Genomic DNA, 17,861 nt, shown 5'->3' on the forward strand with positions numbered 1-17,861 from the left:
CCTGGGGAAGGTTAGGTAATTTGCCAGAAGTCTTTACAATTAGTTGATGCCTCAGAGAAAGAATAAATGAATATAAATGATAGTTTATGTAAATAAAAAATTGGGCTCCCATTTTAATCTCAGTGTGTGCTTCCTCAGCTTTTTTATTAGTGGATAGAAATACATGCTCATGGTAAAAGTATCAAACTGTGGAAAGACAAAAAGTAAACATCTCGCTTCCCAACTCTAAATCCAGAGGTGTAACCATTAAGTTTTTGTGTAATGCTAGAAATATTCTGTGCTTATACAAAAAAAATGTGTATGATTTTTTTACACATGCCCCCATAATTTTAATAAGGTAATTACTTTCTGCCACTTAAGTGAGCACATAACATTTTTATTGGGGTGAAATTTAATGGATGTCCCCTTATCAAACTAAGTGTTTTATATGCTGCTCGCAATAGGACATATTTCCATTCTTCCTGACTCATGGTTTACTTTTAATTTTACAGATCACACATCACCTTAATTTCATTTTTCTTCTTGGTTTCAATAGTCATCACAGGAATGGTTTGATCATGTTTTGATCATTGAAGTTACTTGGCTGTCCATTTAGTTTTCAAGAAAAATGATAATGTGGACTATTGGCAAATTCAAAATATTCATACTTTATCTGAAGCAAAGGTTTACCAAAGGAAGTTAATTATGCTGTAACAAATTAAATGAGACTGTTCTTAAAGCTGTACCAGACTTGAAAGTTTACTTAAAATTAAAGAATTAAAAATCCCTCAGCAGAATTTGGTTTTAATTTTTCTAATGCTACTAAGTGAAGGAAGTTTCTGAACAAATTGTGTTGTGCCTTTCTTGATTATCTTTTAGTAGTATCAAAGAGTAGTAACATTTAATCTAACTCATTTTGATTTTGATGAATCTTGTAACAGTGAAAAGAATGAAATTTATGTACTCAAATTTTATTTCATGTTGTATTCAAAAGACATGTTTCTACCATCACATTTTGAATCATGAGCTTTATATGAAATTTTGTCTTATAAGCAAAATCAACATTTATGACTTTATTTAATCATGTGGTGTAATTGTCACAAAAGGTGCATTACAGGGGTATTTGGAGTAGCATTTTTCTCTAGTAATCAGCTTAAACAAACACATTAATAGTAACCAAATTAGACATTATTTACATGGATTTAGGCTCCTGGGTTGGATTTGTGGTAGGCCTTTGTAGGTTGTTTATGAAATGTAACACTCATTTTCTATGTGTTATGATAGTCATTTGTATTTTAATTAAATTTCCTGTTTAATTTTAAGGTATATGCACCATCCCCCAATTCAGATGATTTCACTCGTGAATCTCCTAGTTATCCATCTCCCAAGCCACCAACCAGTATGTTTGCTAGCACTTTTTTTATGCAAGGTAAGTATTGCCAAATGGTTGTCAAATTCTACAACAGTTACTTAGTATATTGTCTAATGTTGTAAAGTTGTGAGGAAAGAGAATACCTAAATAGGAATTCAAACATTATTTATTGAGGTATTTTTGCCTGAAGTAAATTTAAATTTAAAGTGTTTAGTGTTGCTGACTGCAGTGTAGTAGTATTATCCAGCCAATCTAGCAGTTGAGAAAAATGAGTAGAGCTGCTCTTTCTCATTTTAGAATTTAAATATATGAAAGCTATTAGCAATTCTGGGTTCTTACTTAAATTACAGATTCACATCACTCCTAGAAACATCAGTATAAATGAAGATGAGTATCGTAGAACAGTAAGAGGTGTTAAAAGAGAAAAAGTATTGCATTTCCTTTCATTTTTATCTTGCAAATCATTTTTATTTGGTCTCCTGTGGTTTTGGACTCTGGGGAGCATATACTATGGGAGCAATAAATTACTACATAAATGCTTTCTTTACATTTGTGAGTGAAATCATTGCTAACACATTTCAATTAAAGGCTGACTGTAGATAGGCATTATCAATTCCTTACGCTTTCGATTACAGCAACTTTATTCTGTAGTTTCAGAATGTTTGATAATAATGTATATTGCTTGTTTTACATGAAGAACTTTTTTTGTGTATTTGTAGAAACCCCATTTAACCAAATATTAAATCCAACATATTCCCAAACCTGGAAATTTTATTATCTTCCTTGATAAGAATTTAGATCTTCTGAGGATTTTTATAATGATCTACCTACAACAGTTTGGATTACTATCTTTCCCCTCTAACTATAGAGCTTTATTGCCTTGTTCAAAATAGTAATTATACAGTTTAGAAGAAAGAAAACTAGACAGAAGACTAGATTGGAAAGAGTAGAAAAAGATACCATTTGAATTTTTATAGTATCATCAAAATATAAGATAAAATTTAGCTAAGGAAAATTTTATATTTTTCTTTTTATCTTAGATGGGACCCACAATTCTTCTGACCTTTGGAGTTCATCAAATGGGATGAGCCAGCCTGGTTTTGGTGGAATTCTGGGGACCTCCACTTCCCACATGTCTCAGTCCAGTAGTTATGGCAGCCTTCATTCACATGACCGCTTGGTAGGCTATAACACACAGTGGGGGTGCAGCTATACTTTGTCCTCATTTGTGTTTCTTTTTGGGTTACAAGTGTATGATTTGATTCTGCCAAAACTTCTAAAGTCTGAAATAGTTCCAGACTTATTAGACTTAGCATGTTTTTTTAAAAAAGTAAATGACAGTATTAACACTTCTCGCTGCCAACTTATGCTCTTTTTTGACCTGTTATAGTAATTGTCCAGTTATATGTGCATATCATTCAGAAAGTGTATTTAATAGAGCATATCTTCTCCCCCTTTCTCTAGAGTTATCCTCCACACTCAGTTTCACCAACAGACATAAACACAAGTCTTCCACCAATGTCCAGCTTCCATCGCAGCAGTACCAGCAGTTCACCTTACGTTGCTGCTTCTCACACTCCTCCCATCAATGGATCAGACAGCATTCTCGGTGAGCTTTTTTAGGGTGACAAAATTCCATCAAACCTAATTTGGGGATTTTCAGTGAATATATTTTTCAATATTGAGTTTAAAAATGAATGAAAGGAAAAAAAAGAAACTTGATTTTCATTAATGTAGAAACTGGTAAAGAACCCATCTTTACCTTAGTTTATTAAGTACAGCACATGCAGAGTATTTGCTGTTTTATTGTGACAGATGTGAGATAACAATAGAGAATACCCTTGAAATGGTTTAGTGCTTAAAAAAGCATGCCTGCCTGCTAAATTCTTGATTTATTTTCCAACGTGAAATATTCAGGAACCAGAGGGAATGCTGCTGGAAGCTCGCAGACGGGCGACGCACTGGGAAAGGCTTTGGCATCTGTGAGTACTGGCTTTCCATGTTCTGGGGAATGCATCCTACACTGCTGAATGCAGTGAGTAGATTTTGTGGGCAGTATGTGTCATAGTTAAAGGGTATATATAGTTAGAACAGGATCGACTTCATTACTTACTCATTTAGAGCTATTCTTGGTTTGTACTGATTCATTCTGCCCTTAAAATAACTAACTCATGATTTGCTTTAATAAAAGCAATGATTGTGTTTTAATAACTGATCCATAAAACATTAAAACTGAAATGTCTTCTTTTGGAATTCTTTTGGAAAAACACTTACCAGTAGTAATGACAGAGATTCCAAATTTAATTACTTAAAAGAGGCACTTCTGCTTTTTACTTTAGAATTTTCTCCTTAGGCTTTTTCTTTCTTTCTTTTTTTCCTCCTGAGTGGTATGCCTCTCAGAATCCCCACAGAGTTGTCTACATTTTCTGTGAAGTGCAGTTAACTCTGTCAAACACATTTGCTGCTGTTCATGGGGAAAGCAGACCATTTAATGTGTGAGTAGTAGGAAGCAACTGTTAAACATTTAAGGAGATAAACCTCCTGGTAATGGTTTCTGTAAATAAACTTTTCTCTGTAGCTGAGTACAAGTTTCTTGAGAAAGGAAGCCAAGTCAAATTCATCTACCACATAGAATCCTGCACAAAATAGAGCTCAATAAATGTTTGTTGAATTCAGTTTTGCATTATATGACAAAACCAGTGATGATAATAAAATCCACAAAAATATGAGCTTTAATTTGAAAGCTGAGTAGGTATTAGGTTCTATACTAAGCATTTACATGCTTTGTGTCATTTCGTCCTTAAGATCCTGTGAGGTTGGTATTGTTATCCCCATATTACAGATGAGGAACTAAGGTTTAAAAGGTCAAGCAACTTCAGTTCAGAAAGATTAAGTAGCTTGCTCTAGAGATCACCAAGCTAGGAAGGGTAAAATCCACATATATTGAAGTAGAACCCTGATCTGCCGAGCTCTCTCCTAGTTTTTTTGGTCTTATTTCCACCTAATAAGAACCTGCCTACTTAGGAAGAAAACTATGGTATGATATTAAATCTAAGTGCTTCCCAGGTGTTTGATGGACTTGGTGTGTTCCACCGCTGCTTCTGAAAGAATCCAGTAGCAGATATTTCACATGTTAAGAGGAGAAATAACATTTGGACTTTCACTACTGGGCAACTTTTTAAAATATAACCTACATTTCAGGGGCTTTTTTCTCCAAAGTCTTTTGTTTATTTTATTCAAGGAAAATTTTTCTAAAGGAACCTTGGCAAATAGGTAGACAAGAATTTGTGACTTTCTGGTGGCCTTTCAAGCTTCTTTTCAGTTACCCTTCAAGTCCTTGACTGTTTTCCCATATTATGACCAACATACTAGCCAAACCAGTTGGCATTTGGAAAAGAAAAACCAAATTCACTGTGAATGAAAGTTGGGAAAGAATGTTTAATCTAGTTAGTGGGTGGGCTTTGGTTGTCATGGAAACCTTCAGTTCTGTCATCCTATGTTGTTACTAGGCAGGAGCAGCCAGGTCATTCCATAAATCATTTCTGTCATAGCTGACGGTGATGCATTCCATCTGCTCCGTCACTGCATGCCATAGTCAGCACACTTCAGTCCCTTCCTTCAATCCATCTGCTGTTCCCCGGCAGACAACTCCCCCAGACACACTCTTTCTCTGACTTTCATTACAGACCCATATTCACTTTAGCCCTTTCAGAATTTACAAAAACACAAAAACATTACATTGGCTATAGGAAGGATTAGAAGAAATAAGAAGGAATTTTAAGAGGGGTACTTTTGAGAATCTGACATACATATCAGAATTTTTATGTCAGGTATTACAGATATTTGAAAACGGTAATCATGAGAACCATGAGTATTATGGAAGTTCTTTAGAATGTGACGTTTTTCATACAGCATCTAGTTTTAGATGGAGAAACCATGCTGCTGTCATTAGAAGTTATTTCTAGTTACCCAGTTGTCTGATGTATGTCTTAGAAGATCTTTCATGTGTAAAGAATCAGAGGGTACAACCTTTGTTCTTCAGTTTAGGTATTAAAGAGCACACAGAATATTGTGTGATTAAACATGTAAGGCCAGATAATACATTTGAAAAGGTTCCTTTATTTTAGGTTTAAGCCTGGATAATTGTGGTCTTAATCTTAGGATAGCTAGAAAGAGAATTGTACATGAAAGTATTTACACAAAGTTCCCAAAGCCCTATGGATTATGCATTAGTTTAGATAATAAAGTAGGATAGATAGAAGGAAAGGGAAATCTGGGTATTCATGCCGTTTCTAATGTGTTTCCCTGAACATTTGCCAGACAATAACCCTTTAAGATTGTGCCCATGGAGAGTTATATAGAGGAAGAAACATCTGGTTTATTTCAGTGCCTAATACCATATCAAAACACTTGGTCTTTAATTTAGAGGAGATCAAACAAGAGGACTGTTTAACTTTGTTGATTATATCAGACTTCTTTGTGATAATTTATGTTTTGATTTCTACCTCAGAGCAAAGGGGAGAGAGGGAGGGAGAGTGTATGTGTGCCTGTGTGTTTTAATCTGGATAGTTAAATGGTCAGTAGTCTCTAACAAAAGGAAAGAAAATCCAGGGAAGTTGATGTTTAAAAGTAATTCATGAAATAGGTTTCTTTGTTCCTTAGACTCAATAACATTAGCATAATAAAGATTAACCGAAATGTGCACTGTAGTGTTTAAAAAAATTGGGCTCACAGTGTCAAGGTTGGGCTTGGGAGCTGTCCATTGTTTCTTTTTTGTCCGAGGCTCTTTTCATTAGCCTCTGGCTTATTGGCACCCTGCTGATTGGAATGGACCATGACTGATAGGAGGAGGAGCCTCATTTGTTGCAGTAAAATGAGGCATATTACCGTTAAGGCCTGGCAGAAGGTATTGGGAGTTATTCATCATTGGTCATTTAACAGTATGAGGACCATGCACTGCATGCAGAATGAGTTCTTACTTTGTGTTTATGCTCTAGATCGTAAATCACTCCAATCTCCATTTTTTTAAGTGACTTTTTTCTTCTTTCAAACATCAATGTAGGAGTTCTTTAAGGTGAAAAGTACAAAAAGTAGTGGAGTCCTGATTTAGAATGCTCTTTGTCAAATAAAGCCTTATGTTTAGAATTTCTTGAAGTAGCATAACAGTTTCTATAGAATAAGTCTAATTTTATGTGACTTGGTAATAGAATAAACATACAGAGGTGAAGTTTAATTAAATGATCTGTGATCTAAAAGGCTCTCTTAACCCTGCTTGTTTAATGTTATGCTGCTTCTCCTCACTCACTTTTTACAAAAGTAAAAGGGACAAGAAAAAGCCAGGCTACCTGTCAGTTGAGGAAAAGTGTTAATTGCAATTCTGTCTGTCATCACATTAATGTAAGGCAAAGTAAAACTAGGGAATGTGCTGGGTGTATGGATAAATGGTTTGCATTATATAAATGTAGAAGCTGCTTTTGGAAAACACCGTAAGTTATGTTTTTATATTTGATACATTTCTGGTACTACTGCTTCTATATTCACAGTGATTTTTTAAAATTCCCTGTTTTCTATATAGGATCAGAGCATTTTGCTGAGTCATTTCAAGGTAGTGATGTGACTCTAAAAGCACAGGCTCTGCATTCTTTGAGATGAAGCTGCCAGGGTTCTTGGTGCTTAGGGGATTGTTTAACTGTAAAGGCAGCATTATCAGGGAATAAAAGGGTTGATAGTCTCCTTACACTCTGAAAAGCCCATACCTGCCTAACAATGTGCTATGGACAGTTTAGTGCATCAACAGTAGTTCCCAGAAATAGTGGAACCTCACTATGTCATTGTTCTCAAAGCTTATACCATAAGCTGATTTGTAAATGAATTCATTTCTATAAGATATTCCCCCCCTTTGGTATTTCTAAACCCCATTACATAAATACTAAGGTAATACCATTTACTGACTCCTGCTTTTTATTGAAAAGTATTTATAGAAAATGTCAAGTTTTAAAGGAAAATACTGAGCACCTAGTTATACAGAACAAATGGCAGACAATGGATTCTATGTTGAACAATATAAGGCCCCTGGCTTCAAAGAGCTTACATGTCAAGGAGAAAAGATAAGGCAGGTGTACAAAAAAAGGATAATGTAGAGCATAGTGTGAAGTAAAAGACCTAAGAGAAATATAGAGTATAAGGGAGGTAAAAATGAGTGAAAGTGGGGAGTGACATTTGAGCTGGGCTGTTTAAGGTGGTGTAAAATGCTGTCAGAGAGAATAAGAAACAGTCATCTTGAAAGGACAAGCTATGTTCAGAAAATGAAAAAAGAAAACCACTTGGACAGTAGGGTACATAGTGTTATAAATAGGTTATAAGGTAGAAAGATATGTTTGTGACCAGCTTTATGGAAGATGTCAGATGTCTGTTTTAGTTAGTAGACAACAGGAAGTTCTGCATGGGATGTGACTCATCAAAACTGGCTGAGGTCAATAGCTCAAGCAATTATGTATGGGATGGAAGTAGCAGGGAGTAACTAGAAATATATGTAAAGACTTAAAATAGCCCAGCCACAAGTTCTAGTAAAAGTTTAAAGTAGTGTCATGCCAGCAAGAATGACATGTACCTATCCCAGAAACATAATTGTGGATATTGGTGTCGAGGGACTGCAGGGACAAAGGGAAAGGAGGAGAGAGTGGTTTTGGTAACCATGATAATAGTGGTTCTAATTGAGGTAGAGAAAACAGAGAAGTAGAAATGGGAAGGCACAGTGATGCAGAGTTTGTGTTTGGACAAACTGAGCATGAGATGAAAGAAGAATATGGCCAGATCAAAAAGTGCAGCAAACCAGTATGATGACAGAGATGTCAACTTAAGAGTCATTTACAGGGATGTCATAACTGATACTTTGCAAAGAATGTTATTACCAAGATATAAAACACAGGTAAAGAGAAAAGAAAACTGAGACTAGAGTTGTAGAGAAACCTACATTAAGGGAACTGAAAGAGTAAAAAAGAGAGTGAGCCTAGGTAAATACATCCAAGGATTTAAAAGAAAAACTCGTGGTAACTTATCGCAAGGATGATATCATTCATTCTTCCAATAACTACATATTTACCAGCACTGTTGTAGAAGTTATTGCAGATGCTGTATAATTCAGATTTTGTCTGAATAAGACAAAACCTTTGCTCTTCTAGAGTATACATTTAGGAGGAATGGGTAAGAGACAGATAATAAATACATAAGCAGATTTAAACAACTAGGGATTAATGAATGTTAAATCAAGAAAAAGGCAGGAAGCTGTGACAGAGAGGGAATGCTATTTCACCAGTGCTCTCATGCTGTTAATGAGTAAGTCAAAAATCAGAGAGCTGGTCAATTTTATGAGAATCAAAGTTTTAGATAGAATTGAAACTTTCTGCACTCCTCATCCACCCACCATCAATGTTGTCAACCCTTTCTGCCCTTAAAAGTATTATGGTCAAGAGATTTTATAAAAGCTAGCATCATTTGTTCATAAGAAATATTAACTATTTGAAGAATGAGAAATAGTTATTTACAAAAGTAAAGGGGTATGTCGAGATAGGTTTTTGTTGAAGTTTAGCAACCTTACCTAATTTACTTAAATTTTTTAAGTAAATTACTGAATGTATGTGGACCACTGGCAACCAAAATGTGACCTTTAGCTAATTTTCATATGTGTCGCCTGAATTTTCTAAAAGGTAATAACTTTAAGACCAACAGTATTGATCTTCTAACACACTACTTCCCTGTTACTAAGTCTTCCCATGCAGTCTCTGGTAGCTTTCCTTTTCCAAAATGGCTTTCTAACTTGAAGATATAACTTCCAGATTTGGCCAGTTGAAAAGAGTTGGTGTTTAAAGGCATTTACAGTTAAAATTTAACTGTAACACCATACAAAGTAGTATAGCTTATTCAAGGTAGATATATTCATTTGTAGTCAAGGGAAAATAGATTTTCTGACTGCTTGCAATTCAAATAGTGAATTCTTTCTAAAAAATGAAAACCGGTGATTATGACTTGCGGAATTTTGATTTACATGAGCCTGTCCCAGTACCTGGCATTTTCAGCATATTATGCTGCCTTCAAAACCAATGCTGAGACCCATTATATGGGCCTCTTTAAATTTAGAGCTCTGAGTTTATCCAGAGCAAGGTTATTTCTATTGGGATGACTCTTTGAACCCACAAGTAGTTTTCCTTTTTTAAATATTTGACCATAGTTTATCCACGTAAGTTGATTTGTCTGCCCTGAGTTAAGTGCTGAGATATGAAGATGATTTATTATGCCCGTTATAGCAATAGGGTTGTCCTGGAGGAGACTCCCAGGGACCATGCCTGGAGTAAGGAGACTTTAAATATTTAATGGTAAATTAGATAAACTTGAGTGAATCTCTGTCACTGTTTTTAGAAATACAAAATAAAGTATTAAAACAAAATCTTTTAACCAAAATACCAAAATTGATGTATCCAGATACGTTATCCTCCTTAGTCCTAGGAGGTAAAGCCCACAAATCATTTTGGTAACATTTTTTGAAGGACTTTCTGGGTTTTTTCACTTTCCTCAAGGGTGACAAAATATCCTTTAAGGGCAAGTTTGATTTTTATGTAACACTCTTGCATCATTTGGGGGTTCAGTTTTGCAAAAATGTAGTTGATCAAACTGAGAACTTTTTAAATGATAAATAAGAGATAACTTTTTTTTAATTCTTTGTCTCACATCTAAAACTTTAAAAGCTGTTCTCTTCAAAAGATAATCGTTTCCTGAGATAATTATTTTTAATGGATATCACTTATTCAGATAGTATATTCTAAAGAATAGATTCTTTATACAGAAAAGTTGTCAGACTTACAGTCCCTTCTCTTTTTTGTTCTAACAGATATGATCTGTTTTATTCTCATACTAGAATATGTATGATACTTTTTATTGAAGTATAATTGACATGCAATATATCAGTTTCAAATGTGCAACAGTGACTCAACAGTTCTGCATATTACAAAATGTTCAATGTGATAAATGTAGTTACCATCTGTCACCAAAGTTATTGCAGTATTACTGACTGTATTCTCTATGCTGTACTTTCTATCCCCATCACTTATTTATTTTACAATTGCAAGTTTGTACCTCTTTATCCCCTTCACCTATCTCCCTCCCCCCAGTGCCTTATGGGAACCACCAGTTCTCTGTATTTATGAGCCTATTCCTGTTTTGTTTGTCCATTTTTTTATTTTTCTAGATTTCACATATAAATAAAATCATAGATATTTGTCTTTCTCTAGCTGACTTTTTTTACTTAGCATAATATCCTCCAGGACTATCCGTGTTGTTGAAAATGGCAGGATTTCATTCTTTTTTATGCTGAGTAATATTCTTATTTGTGTGTGTGTGTCCATTCATTTATTGATGGACATTTAGGTTGCTTCCATATCTTGGCTATTGTAAATAATGCTGTAATAAACATAGGGGTGCATATATATTTTTGAATTAGTGTTTTTGTTTTCTTTGGGCAAATTCCCATAAGTGGAATTGATAGATCATATGGCATTCCTATTATTAATTTTTTGAGGAACCTCCATACTACTTTCCACAGTGGCTGCACCGATTTACATTCACACCAACAGTGTAGGAGGATTCCCACTTCTCCGCATCCTCACCAACACTTGTCATTTCTTGTCTTTTTAATGTCTTTTTAATACTAGCCATTCTGACTGGTGTGTGATGATATCTCATGCAGCTTTGATTTGCATTTCTCTGATGATTAGTGATACTGACTTTCATGTATCTATTGGCCATCCATATGTCGTCTTTGGAAAATGTCCACATCCTCTGCCCATTTTTTAATCAGATTATTTGGTGGGGGTTTTGTTATTGAGTTGTATGAGTTCTTCATACATTTTGGATATTAACCCCTTGTCAAATATATCACTTGCATATATATAGAATATACATGATACTTTTTGATCCTAGTGTTTTAAAACTAAGGCTTCTATAGCCTTTCTGTAATGGAATAGTCCCAAAATTGCTGAAAAAATTTTTCACTCTGAATCTTAGGGTGGCAACTTAGATTGTAAAAATAACTCTGTGCTAGTGGATTTATATTTTTGTTGTTCTCACATACTGATACATTTATATCTTTTGCTTTCTGGTTAGATTTATTCTCCTGACCATACCAGCAGTAGTTTTCCATCAAATCCGTCAACACCAGTTGGATCACCCTCACCCCTCACAGGTAAGCTTTTGTTTTATTTAACTATTTAAAAACGTGTATGGGACTAGTTGAAGACACTTAAAGTTTATTTATTTTTCAATAAAATCCAATAAAAATACATGAAATAAATCTAAGTTTTGAGAGAGCGTGTAAAACAGTCTTCCTCTTGAGTTCACTTTGGAGAGTATTGAATTTTCTGGTTTTAAATTATTTGTTCATGTGTTCTCTAATTCTTGAAATAATTTGTGATAATGTCTAAGAACAATTGTTATGACAAAATAAGGCTAGGCAGTTGGGGTGAAGGTAAAATATAGAGAAGGAGATAAATCAAAATTTTTGATGAGATAGCATAGGAAATAAATGAAATAATTATTTAGAAGTACCTGTAACTTCTTTCTTCCTTGTTCTCTGCATTTTCCCTGTAGGGCTCAGATGAATAGCTTTCTGTTAGATAGTTTATTTTTAGGTCTATTAAGTTATTTCATATATAATAAGTTCTTAAGGATAATGTAGTTTTTTTTTTTTTGCTAAGGAAAAGAACTCTGGATGTGGCTGAATATTGTGAGTGGAGTTAAATAAGTGTTCAAATTTGTTCTACTTTTTCCTGTTTTTTCACATTAGCTTAAACAAGTTCCAGATACTGTTACAATATGAATTTGTTGAAATACAATTGTTGTTATACTGTAACTATTTTCAGATTAATTAGGAATAAGTAAAATTATAGGAAAATGCTTAATTTCTGTTAAACAATTTTAAAACTTGAACTATATTTTTCTGAGCAATGTTTGGAGAAAAAACATGGCTAAACAAGAAATGTGTTAGTTCTGAGGAAAAAATATTAGGCATCCGGACAAATACTGCCATATTCCTCTTAACAGTTGGCCTCAGAAATTATTTTCTTTTCATGATCAAGTAATTAGTTAAGTCCCTGTGGCTTTGTATTGTTGTTTTTAAGCCTTTTTGCATTGTTCAGGGATTCTGAAAATCAGGGCTCTGGTGTTTTTGGGGCTTTGCTCTCACCTGTGCTTTGTGTATTAGCCTTGTGATTCTGCTGAGAGGCATTCCGGTGTGGGGATGATGAACTGCTGGCAGCTGCTTTCAACTATTAGTAGGTTCTCTGCCACTTTCTCAGACACCATGGCTTCAGCTGTCTAGTAAAAGTCGAACAGCTGTTCCCCACATAGACAGGACTATGAAAGACCCATTGACTTAAAGTTGTTGTTTAACAGAGAGCTGAAATTACAGGAAGAATGATGTAACTTTAACCCTACGCACCCTCTTGGCACAGTTTTACTAAAATTATCAGTGTCATTTTGCCTGTTTCACTCTCTCATCTGAGGTATATATAGCAGCCCTCTCTATATGTCCCCAATGCCTCTCCTCCTCTACCCAGTAAGATAACTAGAAAAGGATCCTTTGGTTTTCATTAGCACTGGGTTGGAAGGCAGGTGGCAGAGGAGCTCAGCTCCTGTCTGTGAAGGGACATTAGTAAAATAAAGAATCAGAGACTTACACATTTTCAAAACATCATTGTCCAAAGGAAAAGCTCACATTACCTCTTCTGTCTTTGATGTTTTCCCCTTTAATTCAGCTGATTAATGAAAATCTGTGGACTTTTAAATGTGTAATGAAGGTATCTATAGGCTTCTTTTTCAATTCAGCAGTCATTATCAAGGAAATATACTTTTATACACTTATGCTGAAACAGCACATCAATGACTGATTTTTTTGCAAGTGCATCTCTCTCCCATCTCCTGTATCTAATATTCCCTTCTTATCACATACACACACACACACACACCTGCACCCCAGATTGGCAGAGATGTAAAGGGAGGAGGAAAAGTAGAAAGCACTATGTGATAAAGTATGTACAGTTGAAGGAAAACTGAAAAAGATGGAGCAAACCAAAGCTCTGGGTAATATGTAAAAATTATTTTATTCCTTGCATGGCAGTGGCCAGTTACCTAAAATAAGAAATCCTACCCACTATATGTTCCCTGTCTCTACACTTGCCTATTCTTTATACCTGAGTGTCAGTCAGATTAGTCACAGGCCTTGTGTAAGGATATGTGCACAGTGCAGAGCCACATAGGCAGCTTCTAAGACAGTCATCATTCTTTTTAAAATACTGCTTGTCTTCCTTGGGAACTTTTAAGGCCAAGAACGTACATTTCTCAAGAGCATGCTTATGAGGAAGTTTCTGAATTGAGGATACTGTATCAGCTAGGATTCTTTTGGCTGAAAGAAGAAGAAACTCTTGTCTCAGCTGGCATAAATAATAAAGGAATTGCTTGGATATGACAAGAAGCCCATAGCAGGGCAAGTTCCTGGATCAGTATGTCAGGGATCCTACTCTACTTCTTTGCAATTCTTTCTCAGAGAGCAGTTCAAGTTACTACATAACAATGTCCACAAGAAAAAAAGGAACCATCTTTTCCTTGTCTTTTAAGAATCTTTTTCCAGAAACCTGGTAACAGATTTCCACTCCTGAACTCCTGACTCATTGGCCAGCACTAGGACTGACACAGTTGCTCACAACAGAAATGGTACCACCATGTTATTCTGGGGTTATCCCAAGAGCTAAGAATAGGATTACTCTTTTCTGGTTCACGCTAGGAAAATGTAGACACCCCTCTTCTAAGCAAAATCAAGGAAAGCTCTGGCAGCAAGGTAGAAGAAAAGAATGGCTGTGTCTATTATAGAGTTGTCATTTGATAGAAGACTTGAGTATTTAAGAGAGAATGTGTTTACTAAGGAAACTTGGAAAGCAGACAAGCAAAATCATGTTTTGCCTTTCTTTACCTCTTTCTGGAATATAAATGAATAAAAGTTTAATAATTGCAATACTCAGTGTCAATCTTCAGTACATCTACAATAAAAATAGAGAAGAAAGAATTCCTCAGTTGTGGCTGGTTTAATCAGTGAGATACTTATTTTTATCATCTGTCAGTGTACCTGGTGTTAAAGCAATTACCTGAATTCTACAAATTTTCCATTTAGTTGAGAAAAGATATAAACACATGAAAATAGAACCATCACAATGCACTCTAAACTAGTGTACTCAGGACAGACTTCATATCTTTTACCTCACTGATTGGGTTTATAAGGCAGATTAAAAACTAAAACCAAAATCTATGTATGCCTGTTTTATAGTCAGGGCTCTCAAAATTAATTGAAAGTGCAGATCAACCAGAATGCAGGTCCAGTAACTCCTAGTATTCACTGAATATCCATGCCTCCCTTTGGGTTTTAATCAGCCATCAGATTGACTTCTACTGAACTAACTTGAACTATCCACCCATCTCTTCTGTGATGAATAGCTTGAATTTTTAAAATAATAAGTGGGGTCAAGGAGCTCCCTCCATGAAATATAACAGCATTTGTACGATGTTCACAGTGGTAAAGGGTTAGCTGGTTATTTTTATATTCTTTATATAGTCATTTATTGGATTTTCCTGGTTGTTAAATTCCACTTGTTAATTATAAGTTAGCCCACAGGTTTCCCTTTCAATGAGCAATTTTAGATTGTCCACAATTTGTTTTGTAGTTGAATTATGATTACATTCTTATGTCTATCAGGAAGCCTTAGGAGTCCTCGAAATAAATTATAATTTGCTTACAAGTAAAAAATTGTTGGCTGATAAAGAACAACATTTTTCCTTACAATTTTAGTAATTAAAATTTTTCTATATAATCACAACAGTATGCATATAATTCATTGTAAAATATAATCAGATTATTAAGGATCTAAGTATCCAACTTTTCAGTTTGCAAAATGTGTATGATTGATGGAAATACAGAGTTGTCATTTGATAGAAGACTTGAGTATTTAAGAGAGAATGTGTTTACTAAGGAAACTTGGAAAGCAGACAAGCAAAATCATGTTCTGCCTTTCTTTACAATTACTAGGTTATTGAGCTGAAGTAGACTAAATAGTTCCAACTTACCGTACGTTTTTAGTTTCCTAAATGTGGCAAATTAACCTGCAATAACAGGCTCTGATGAAACATAGTTTAAAATAATTCAGCAGTAAATGAAACAAATTAAGTAAACCTTCAACTTCTGCAACTTCAGATTTCAAATGTAACTCAGGTTAGCACTAAAGCCTTTATTAGGAACAATAAAATATATTTAATTGAATGGTCTTTGTTATTTTCTGTAAATAACTTATTTTCAAATGCACATCATGAAATAATAAAGATTTTTGATCAGTTGTTTTGACTTTTTCCTTTTAACGCTATTTTGGCAAGACCATTAAAACTGCATTCTCTCCAAAATTTGGATTAATTAATCCTTTTCTTTTATTCCATTCTACTCTGAACTCGTATCCTTTCTTTTTCTATCTTTGTTTTATTGCTACTTTTTTTAAGTTGAAGAATAAACATTTAACAAAATTTTTGTAATGATATTTTCCAAATTAAATAATGTGTTTTGGTATAAATTATGTTGGAGCAATTTTTAACAGATAATTCTAAATGCATTTGCAGTTGAATATTGGTGTATTTGTGTATTACTAAAGGGACAAGTTAATATGACTCTTCAGAAAATAATTTGGCCTTACAAATAAAGGATCATAAATATGTTCATGCCTTTTAATTCAGAAATGTTAGTTATCCTCAAGACATGTTCCCAAAAAGAAAAAAATAACAATATTCAACATTCATAAAATAGTAATATTCAGTTACCATTCATCAAAGCAATTGAAAGCAACCAAAATGTCCAGCAGTGAAGTAATGGTGGTTAAGCAAATTATCATCCAGAGAATCAGGTGAATATTAATGTAATCATAACAGCATTATCATAAAGACTATGTAAAACTATGAGAGAGGGACAAAATTTTAAGTTATGTATATTTTAAGTACATTTTCTCAAAATATGTGGGCATATGGACAAAGTCTGAAGAATACGCAAACATGAAAGTATATTTTTTTCTGTCTGTTTTCTAAACTCCCTATACTGTTCTACTACGAATAAAAAAATATTTTTTAAGTGTCTTGGGCATATAAGTAGCCAGTGCTATGCTGAAGGCTGAACAAAAATGTTCACATAAATATAAGTACATTTACTGAATATCTTTACCCTTTAGAACATAATCAGGATCTCTGACCTAATCAAAGTATGTGGGACTGCTTTTTGGTTTTAACAGGTACCAGTCAGTGGCCCAGACCTGGAGGACAAGCCCCTTCATCCCCAAGCTATGAAAACTCGCTCCACTCCCTGGTAAGAGCCTTTTAGAAACATACAGGTTGTTTTTATCTGATAGTGTGGAGTTCGTTTTTGGTTTTTTTCTCCAATTAATCTTGAGTAATAATGAAAAAAACAGTAGGATAGCATTACACACATTCTTTGCTAACACATGGCCTGATACAGTTGAATGATATAAAACACATTGGGTGTGCCTTTTACCATCTGTTCTTTGGGGCATCAGGCTTCTGGTCTCAGGACAGCTGGCTTTAAAGTAGTGTTATGGAATTTTTTTGTTTCTTTAATAAATCTAGAGCTTAATTTTCCTATACTTTTATGTTTATGTATAAGAATATTTTTTTTTAAACACAAAGACCAAATAAAACCAAGGAAATTAGTCCAGCAATGCAAAATGTGTTCTATAAAATAGGATTGGTTCCAGATTTTTGCATTCACATGTATGACAGCCATTTATATTCATTTTACTCTGTGTCATACGATACCATGTATAGTTTCTTATATTTCCATTAAAAGTTTAAAATGTACTATCAACTATTTTTGTCATGCAGAATGTTATTTCCCAGGTTTTCTTTTTATAAAAGAATGTATTGTGTAAATTGTACCAGCAAAAATGTTATTTAACAAATAAAGTAGTAGAATAAAGGAGCCTGTTGTATACAGGTATTGCGTGTGAAGAATTTGTGGTGAAATGTTGACTACTGTTACTTTTCAATGCTTACCACAGAATTACAAAGTATTATAAGAACAAAGTAAGGATGAATTAATAGAGTGGTAGATTATGCTCTCATGCAGTAATTCCAGGTTGCAAATAGAAAAGTTCTTTTTTCTGTGACAGATCATTTTATAAATTAAAGGAAAATTTCTTCTCACATATTTTGCCAGCAAATATAAGCACTGTGTGCTATTTAGATGCTAACCTTATAACTTTGCTGTTAAATCTCAGTCTTCTCATACCTTAATACAAGTAGATCTTGCAGGTCTCCGCGTTAACTTTACTAACATATTGTGCTGACGTGCACATCAGCTATTTCCTCATTTCTTTTGGAGTTAATCTTAACCTGTGCTTTGCCTCCTGTTCTGTCTTGACTTTGC

The 17,861-nt window shown here is 34.3% G+C and overlaps 1 protein-coding gene across 12 annotated transcripts in view; it reads left to right on the forward strand.

The window, feature by feature from the left end:
- The window catches only part of TCF12 (transcription factor 12), a 440,339-nt gene that overhangs the window by 398,204 nt on the left and 24,274 nt on the right, over positions 1-17,861 (forward strand). For all 12 annotated transcript variants that reach the window (XM_037020957.2, XM_037020959.2, XM_037020962.2 and 9 more), the window contains 6 exons: positions 1,303-1,408; positions 2,392-2,531; positions 2,816-2,960; positions 3,269-3,333; positions 11,507-11,585; positions 16,711-16,784. In XM_037020957.2, the coding sequence (XP_036876852.2) occupies positions 1,303-1,408; positions 2,392-2,531; positions 2,816-2,960; positions 3,269-3,333; positions 11,507-11,585; positions 16,711-16,784 (609 nt within the window). The remainder of the gene's footprint in view (positions 1-1,302; positions 1,409-2,391; positions 2,532-2,815; positions 2,961-3,268; positions 3,334-11,506; positions 11,586-16,710; positions 16,785-17,861) is intronic.

Source organism: Manis javanica, chromosome 8 (assembly GCF_040802235.1).
Source record: "Manis javanica isolate MJ-LG chromosome 8, MJ_LKY, whole genome shotgun sequence".
Lineage (NCBI taxonomy): Eukaryota > Metazoa > Chordata > Mammalia > Pholidota > Manidae > Manis > Manis javanica.